This window comes from Fragaria vesca, linkage group LG4 (assembly GCF_000184155.1).
Source record: "Fragaria vesca subsp. vesca linkage group LG4, FraVesHawaii_1.0, whole genome shotgun sequence".
Classification (NCBI taxonomy): domain Eukaryota; kingdom Viridiplantae; phylum Streptophyta; class Magnoliopsida; order Rosales; family Rosaceae; genus Fragaria; species Fragaria vesca.
In genome coordinates, this window is record NC_020494.1 from 21,851,288 (window position 1) to 21,860,475 (window position 9,188).

General features: G+C 37.5%; 1 protein-coding gene across 1 annotated transcript; it reads left to right on the plus strand.

Annotated features, from left to right (window-relative positions):
* The first annotated feature begins 472 nt into the window (after positions 1-472).
* LOC101312628 (potassium transporter 6-like) lies at positions 473-4,651 on the plus strand. The gene is made up of 9 exons (XM_004297598.1): positions 473-511; positions 662-1,154; positions 1,237-1,290; positions 1,557-1,817; positions 1,893-1,945; positions 2,293-2,416; positions 2,509-2,763; positions 3,231-4,035; positions 4,096-4,651. The coding sequence occupies exons 1-9, from the start codon at positions 473-475 to the stop codon at positions 4,364-4,366; spliced, it is 2,355 nt and encodes a 784-aa protein (XP_004297646.1). The 3' UTR covers positions 4,367-4,651.
* Positions 4,652-9,188: the final 4,537 nt, after the last annotated feature.

The following is a 9,188-nucleotide window of genomic DNA, read 5'->3' on the forward strand; positions in this document are numbered from 1 at the left end:
CATCCTCTTTGTCATTTCTTGTGTGTTCACTATTCTTGTTGGTTGTTCAACTGCTGGGGTTATACTGCTTTTCTTCTTTCATAAACTTATACTATTATTTTTTTAGTTATTAAACTTAAGAAACCATCTTTGTCTCTCTTTCTTTCTTTCTTTATTTCTCTGTGGCCTTAATTAACAAAGTAATTTCGTGTATAACGCTCTCTTTGCATTGAGTGTTCTCCTGGGTGAGGCGTTTTCTGCAACTGGGTTTTTGTTATTTTCTGATCAGAAACCAAAGAAACCCGTCAAGGATTTTAGAAAACTACTTTACATACACACCATCCGAGCCTCTCTGTAATTAAAGACACCACAAAAGTGTGCGTGCAAGTTTGCATTTTTTCTGGGAATATAAACTTTGGGGGAAGTTAAAGTGTTAAACTTCGCCAAATGACAAGTCTTTTCTTCAATGCCTGATTGCTGAGAAGAACCCACCATGGATCTGGAAACTGGGATTCATCGAAACCAAGTAAAGGTGCGAACTTTGATCTTCAATGTTCATTTGATTTCAGTTTTGTAAATAAAGGTGTAAGCTTTGTTGTTTGTTAACTTTGTTTTTGATATTGAAGAGAACCCTTTTCGGTTTTTTGTGACCAAGTGTTTTGCTTTTATATGGTAACAGAAGGAATCATGGAGAACAGTTCTGACTCTGGCTTATCAGAGCCTTGGAGTTGTTTACGGTGATTTGAGCACTTCACCTCTGTATGTGTACAAGAGCACATTTGCTGAAGACATAAAACACTCTGAGACCAACGAAGAGATATTTGGGGTGTTGTCTTTTGTGTTCTGGACTCTCACACTTGTGCCTCTTCTTAAATATGTGTTGATTGTGCTTAGAGCTAATGATAATGGTGAAGGAGGGACATTTGCTTTGTATTCTTTGCTGTGTCGACACGCCCGACTGAGCTCACTGCCCAATTGCCAATCTGCTGATGAGGAGCTTAGTGATTACAAGAAGGAGAGTGATGCAAGGTCCTTGAAGCCCAATTCGAGTTTCGGGTCGGGTTTGAAGTCCACTTTGGAGAGGCATAGGGTGTTGCAGAGGTTTCTGCTTGTTCTTGCTTTGATTGGCGCTTGTTTTGTGATTGGTGATGGTGTTCTCACACCAGCTATTTCTGGTAATTTTTTGGGTTATATAGCAGAGTTGGAAAAAGTGAATGTTTTTGGACTAACTAGGATTTGCTTTCTAAATTGGTGCAGTGTTTTCTGCTGTTTCTGGACTTGAGTTTTCTATGTCCGAAAAGCATCATAAATGTGAGTTCTTGACTTTTGTTCCTTTCTGGTATTTTATTGTTTGTGTTCTGTTCAGTTTTTTGAGTTTTGGGTGATTCCCTTTTTAGTCAAGTAGTTTTCGATCTGATCCTTTTCATATGTACTGCTGGGACTCATTTGCTTGCTCGTATTTTTAAGTCTTCAGTGGTACTCATAATTTTTCTGCTTTTAGATTCAGAGCCGTAACTTGATTGTCTCATTTCACTATTTGGCTTTGTACTCATGAAGGTTTGATGATTCTTTTGCAGATGTAGAACTTCCAATTGCCTGCATAGTTCTGATATGCCTCTTTGCACTTCAACATTATGGCACTCATAGAGTCGGGTTCTTGTTTGCTCCTATTGTTCTGGCATGGCTTCTGTGCATCAGTGCAATTGGTCTTTACAATATAATTCACTTTAATCCGACGGTGTACAAAGCACTTTCTCCATATTATATGTACAAATTTCTTAAGAAAACGCAGAAAGGAGGTTGGATGTCCCTGGGTGGGATTTTGTTGTGCATAACAGGTAAGTGTGCGCTTAAGACATGGCATAACAAGCAAAGTGACTCCTCAGACTTCTAACACACATCTACTCTTTCAGGTTCAGAAGCCATGTTTGCTGATCTTGGACACTTTTCGCAGCTGTCAATCCAGGTACATTACAGCTAATAAACTATAATGTAACTTGATTTTATGTACTGAATTACTTTGGTTTTGTTATATTATCCAAATGAAGTTGAGATCATTGTATGAATATGGTTTTGATTGGGAATTCGGGATATCTACTATGCATATTATCATTGTCTTATTGAAGCATTACTGTTGTTCCAAATCCCACTAGTGCCTTAAAAACATTTGCTGGAAAACAAGAAGAAATTTCGCAAACTTTCTTTTAGAGATTTTATTTTGCTTTTATCTGAGATATAACATTCTGCTCTTATTCAGCCTAATACCATTATGAAACAATCAGTTTGGCTAATATATGTTCACATTGTTTGCAGATTGCTTTCACCTCTTTAGTATATCCAGCTTTGGTTCTAGCATACATGGGACAAGCTGCCTACATATCTACACATTACACTCAGGGAGGAAACTCCCACATTGGATTCTACATATCTGTACCAGGTAGGCACCTTGATTTGTTTAGCAGGAACTTTCTAGAATTTGAAAAATATGCAACTCCTTGGCTAATCTGGCACCATGCCACTACTTCTCAGAGCAAGTGAGATGGCCTGTTCTGGTTATAGCTGTACTTGCAGCTGTAGTAGGAAGCCAAGCCATCATAACTGGGACTTTCTCAATCATCAAGCAATGTTCGGCCCTGGATTGCTTCCCTAAAGTCAAAATAGTCCATACATCATCCAAAATGCATGGCCAAATATATATCCCAGAAATCAATTGGATCTTGATGCTGTTATGTCTGGCTGTTACTATTGGTTTCAGAGACACAAAGCGCATGGGCAACGCATCAGGTATGATAATTATTTACAAATAAGTGAACCCATCAATGTTTGATTTTTTTGGTAGTGTAATTAGGCAGAGTTTCTAGAAGTTGTAGTGCTATACACGCCCTATAAGTCCTTTAGTTTGATGGTGTTGAACATAATGTTGTATCAAAACAAGAGATTACTGAGGTTTCATTTCTGAAATGGATCAAAAGTTTTGCAATCAAATCACCCGTTTATTATTAATCTTCTATCTCATAATTAGTACATCTTTGTATCTGCATCTGTTAGTAACTGCATTTTTGCAAAGCCTATTCCTGTGGTTACTAAAGCGTCAAATATTAAGTTTTTGACTAGATTGGAATTTATCAAATGCTGTAAAAGAATTAGGGAAACTAGCTGCTTACATCTTATGTGGATCTAACATTAAGTTGTCACTTATAAGTATGCGTCCATGTGAGAGTACTTCAACCTTATGGTTTTATATGGAACAGGTTTTGCAGTTATCTCTGTGATGCTGGTCACAACCTGCTTAATGTCCCTCGTTATTGTCTTGTGCTGGCACCAAAGCGTCTTCTTTGCAATTTGCTTTGTGTTCTTCTTTGGCACAATAGAAGCTCTTTACTTCTCAGCTTGTCTTGTCAAGTTCCACCAAGGAGCATGGGTTCCTGTTGCTCTTGGTCTGTGCTTTTTCTTCGTCATGTATGTTTGGCACTATGGAACAGTTAGGAAGTATGAGTTTGAAGTCCAGAACAAGGTCTCCATTAACTGGCTTCTCAGCCTTGGTCCGAGCCTTGGCATTGTCCGAGTTCGTGGGATTGGCCTCATACACACCGAACTGGTATCTGGAATACCAGCTATCTTCTCCCACTTTGTTACCAACCTCCCAGCCTTTCACCAGGTTGTAGTTTTCCTCTGCATCAAGTCTGTCCCAGTCCCACATGTTAGACCTGAGGAACGGTTTCTTGTGGGGCAAATTGGTCCAAGAGAGTATCGACTATACAGGTGCATTGTGCGATATGGATATCGGGATGTTCACAAGGATGATGTGGGCTTTGAGAATGATCTTGTCTGTAGTATAGCAGAGTTCCTAAGATCAGGAAGCAGTCCTGAGAAAAAGATTACGAGTGAAGATTTTGAGAATGAAAATGACAAAATGACGGTTGTTGGAACACGTTCTACTCATGCAGACGGGATTCAGCTGAGTGAGGACAATGTAGAAATGACTCCGGAAATTACTACTCTGGGGCAAAGAGAAATAAGATCACCGCCACCACCGGTGAAACAGAGAGAAATAAGGTCACCGCCACCACCGGTGAAACAGAGAGAAATAATGTCACCGCCAATGCCCCAACGAAGGAAGAAGGTAAGGTTCATCGTTCCGGAGAGCCCAAAGATCGATACAGGAGCAAGGGAGGAATTGCGAGAGCTAATGGAAGCTAGGGAAGCCGGAGTAGCTTACATAGTAGGGAACACATACATGAATGCAAAGAAGGGGTCAAGTTGGATGAAGAGGTTTGCCATTGACTACGGATACGAGTTTTTGAGGAGGAATAGCAGAACAGCTAGCTATGCACTAAATATTCCTCACGCTTCTACTTTGGAGGTGGGGATGATCTACCATGTGTGATTTTTGTCATAGATGTGAGAATTAGATCTTGTTAATGTTGTGCAAATAGTTGAAGGCCACAGATTTATATGGTGGCTGAAAAATGTGTCAGAGGAATTTGGCAGGTTCATGATCACCCTTTTTGGGTTTGTGAGAAGAATATAGGACAAAAGAACTTGTTCACCGGGCCTTTCAGGCATAGTTATACAGTGTAGATCAGAAGGGTTTGGTTGGTTTAGTCTTCTGATTAGTCTCCGTATGGATTAGTCTTTTGATTTATAAAATTTGGTAGGGTGGTGGTGTAACACTGTAACTGGTGTTGGTTTCGGTTTTGCTCTCAAACCAAAATAACTGCAAAAAGAAGATCAGGAAATAGTAGTTAGATTTTGTCTAGCCCATATTGTGCTCTTATTTTGGTTAGGTGGGCTTCTGGACTATGGGCGATGGCAATAAAATGGCTTGTACCTTGTGTGCTGTGGATACTGAACACTTTTAACAATGATCTAATGCATGTTGGGCCTAAAGGTTTGGGTATACGCGTTTGAACCCATGATGACTGCCCTGCTAAAGATGTCTAGGACTAACAAAAAAAAAAAGAAGCAAATCTGATGCTCCTCCGGTGCAGGCTTACCATGCTTCGCTGCACGGCGACTTGCCGGACAATCTCAAGCTTCATACTATTGATCTCAATCTTCATACTATGCTTCGGAGCTCATGGTGGTTCTTGTAACTACTAAATCCTGAAAATGTAGCTCACATATTAAAAAGGTGGAATATTGCCAAGCTTGGTATAATATCTCAAACTAACACAGCACAAAAATCCATCATAAAAGGGAGATTACAGTCAGCCCAACAATCTAACTATCAATCATTATTAGAATTCAAATGTGGTGTCTTGTGCCATCTCATAATATGAGATGTCCATCGTCTTGTAAATATAATATTAATATAAACCATGATCACTAACTGACAAACATGAATCATTTTCAGTTACCTTTTAAATTACGTCTAAAATAACTCTATGTAGAAAATTAAAAATAACTCCTCCCACCATGAGCATGAGCATGGATCTCCTCATCATTTAAAAACCGGTTGAATATTATGTTTAACAGAAATTATTGGAAAAGTGTATAATAGAATCTCATATATTTTTTTTTCTTTGAGCTGATTTATTATTTTATTATATGAAATATGGACGTGGAATTTGATAGCGTGAGAGCTACGTCTCGAACATTTAACCCGCTGATGGGTCCCACGACCCAAAAAAAGAAAAAACAGATCGACTTCGGATAAGCGGAGGCCCATACCCCACACCCGAACCGGCCTTCAATATCCCCACGAAATGCGGCGGACCGGGTTTGTTATCTTACAGGGTCCCACAGTCTGCTGGATGAGCTGGACCAATAGATCACGTGATGTACGTGTTGCTGGTGCGTGCTCGCTGTCGGCTCGGGGATGAGCTGACGTGGCCGAAACCGAATGGGCTGGTGGAGGTGGTGGATAAGGACCAGCGGGGCCCACAGAGTTAGGTTGCATGGCCCTCCTTTCACTACTTTTGTGTGCTCCACGTGTCGATGCGACCGTACCTGGTTTTAAAGCGGGACGAGGAAAATGGGAAGAAAAAACCAAGGTGGGAAAAATCAGAAATCCCTGTCAGTTTGATATTATCCGAAACCATTGAAAAAGGAGCTCGGGTTTGAGATAACTACGGGAATGCCATCGTTGCGTGTTTTAGCTTATAAAGCCATGGGACACTTTCGGGGTGCATCACTCGCTTTATTTTGCCTTGAAAGGGAAGAAGATGAAGGAGGAGGAGATAGAAGTCTGGGGGAGAAATTTAGGGGCTTTGCTTAACATATGGGCAGGCATGATCGCTTTCGTTCTTGGATACCAAAAATGTGGGTAGGGTCACGATCAAACCTTTTTTGTGGATCTATGTCTGTGAGTGTTTGGGAGTATGGGGTTTCTTCATCATGTGTCTATGTTGGAATGTTCAAGTTGTTTCACGAAGAGAAATGAGGCTGTCAAGAAGCAAGAAGGAAAATATGGAGGGTATAGTGGCGTAGTGACATTTGAAAATATGCGACGTTGTAAACAGAAAATTTCATTTGGTATTGCCATAGTTTTTGTTTTTAGTAAGTCAGACGTTGTGACTTCAACTCATAGATATATAGTCATTATGTTTGAGTTGTCAATACAAATATTTAATATTAGTATTATTTTTTCTTCGTAAGTTAAAGGTCGTAAGTTCTGATTCACATATATTAATACATACGAGTCGTTTTTCTGACAAATATATATCTTTAGAGAAACGTGAGAAATCGAGGAAGAGAAATGAGTGGCAATTATGTAAAAAGAGTGTAAGTTGATGGTAAGCGAGTCTGGTGGTGTGTAATGGTTAAATCTTATCCTAAGTGCGGAATGCCAGCTGGGACGTGGTGCTGTCGGATAACGGAGTCAATCCTCTTTTCTCGAGCCTTGAGACCTTCAATTTAAAAAGCATACAACAAAACTAATTTTAAAAAGAAAAAAGAAAAAAGGACTTACCCCGATTAAAACCAATAAAATACTTTGTTTTACAGTTCACAGTTTCTTGGGGGCCCAAACGCGAAGTCGCGAACCTTAGCAGAACCAGCTGTCATTTTTTAACACACAGCTCATTTCCTCTGTTTTTTTTTTTTTTTTTTACATTTTGTCTTTTGATTAGTTAATCCACCAAATTAACCCTTTAAACTACTCAGTTGGTTAAATTTGTCCACCCTGTAGAAATGGCATTCTTTTAGTTATGGACTTGGGTATATTCCATTTTGTTCCTCATACGGAAGTAAATGCTTGTTAATTATACCTTTTAATCATTTATCTCTGGTGCTTCAAGGTAAATTGTTCTTTTTTTTTTTACTTTGATCAAAACTTGCCTATATTTTTCTTCTCATCTGCATAGAACGTTGGTACCTGAAATAAGATGTCAATAAAACCAGTAAAAACAGACTATTGTAGTGAAGCAAGTCGATCAACCACAAAAATAGCCTCTCTATAAACATGATAGAAATTACATTTTTAAAACAATGAGGCTAAGAACATAATATCTTGAATTAGAGACTTCATGCACCAAGTAGATGCTTTCCCAATAAAACACTTTGCATAAGATATACATTAGTTTAGTTTATCAAAACGAGACATAAAATCAGTAAATCAGACTTTATGATTAACTTGTCATGAGTAAGTTTACTGTTTATTTGTGCATATAATCAAGCAATCTAACTAATTTCCACATATTGGTATACTATGTACTTACCTAATTATTTATTTTTATATCAGTTCATATTTACGTTACACCATCTCTTTGGTTTTTATGTCCAGTAGTCATTACTATTTGGTATAATGATATAGTCTCTGTTTCAGTAAGTGAGAAGTTGTGAGTTCGACTCACATAATTTAGTTGTTTACTCGATAAAAAAAAACTTTTTAGCTTTTAACTCTTTATTATCAAAAAAAATAACTGAGTACATGAATCTGAATCTCACGGGTGATTTTAAAGTCTTGAAGCATGAATTAGTATCAAAATCTAGTCACTATTGACGTGCATCATAAAAAAACAGAGTCGTGGGTTGTTGTCTTAATTAATTAATATGTCAATCATTTTATTAAACTTTATAACATGATGCGGATAACGATACGTAATTGGTTGAGCTAAAGTTTAGCCATACAGACAATTGACCTAAACCTCCTAACTACATCTATTGGAGGATAATGTAATTTATTAAATGGGTGTTTAGCTTGACCATGCCACACTGCCTACTTATTCTGCACCTACAAAATGTAATTAAGAGTATAATTTAGTATACATTATTACATCGTTATCGAATGTGCTACATAGAAAATTGCCTTACCTACACCGTGTGTACTCATACAAACTGTATCGTAACTTAAACTAAGGTGTCTTCAATTGATCATGTTATTTGAGAGGACAAATCTAACCAACATGTATCTATATATTCATATATAGATCACGAGATAAAACACATCAGTCTAAATACAATGATTAATCTATTATGAAGTTTATAATAGATGAAACACGTCAATGCATACTACTTTGGGAGTACCTTCAAGTTACTCTATTACGAACTTCATTAAATGACAAATTTATTACTTGTATCATGACATAATCAGTCTAAATACAATGTAAATTTCCATAGATGACTTTAGAAAGTTCACTTTCCAATAAAAAAAAAAAAAATACTTTAGAAAGTTCACTAGATACTAGTTAAAAAAAAGTTCACTAGATACTTCTTTTTTATTTATTGTAAATTAAGATAAATTAGAAGCTAAGTGCACGTTTAGTGTTTAGAACTACATCTTTATTTTTTTTATACAGAGTGTCTTAAGTTGTACTAATATTAACCCATACACAATAACGATCTCTTTTAAATCCAGTCTCATTCTACTCGTGTCTATCATTTATCATTTATATGTAGTTTAAGATAATTAGGTAACGTTATGGAATTGATAATGCCTAATTCAGTTGATATCATATGAGTATTAAAATAATGACGAACTATAATAAAAAGTATTTTTAATAAAAATAAAAAAGAAAAAAAGAGAAGGAAAGACCCAAGAAGCACGAGAGGGGCATAGTCGTCATTGACGTTAGTATACGAGTTGGTATATATCCTCAAGTCTATGTCTATCCATACAGCCAACCCCACTAGTTAAACCGCGGTAAATTTTCACACAGATGGACCCCACCCTCTCTCTCTCTTATATGTTTAACATTCCGATCTTCCTTCTCATTTTTAATTCCCACACTTCGTAACATCCAGCGCAGCCTATCTCTCTCTCTCTC

What these genes read in the sequence shown, in the direction of transcription:
- LOC101312628 (XM_004297598.1), top strand. Translation starts at nt 473, where the DNA reads ATGGATCTGGAAACTGGGATTCATCGAAACCAAGTAAAG. An exon ending in GTCCGAAAAGCATCATAAAT is followed by an intron (nt 1,291 to 1,556) that starts GTGAGTTCTTGA and finishes ATTCTTTTGCAG; the next exon opens with ATGTAGAACTTCCAATTGCC. An exon ending in GCGCATGGGCAACGCATCAG is followed by an intron (nt 2,764 to 3,230) that starts GTATGATAATTA and finishes TATATGGAACAG; the next exon opens with GTTTTGCAGTTATCTCTGTG.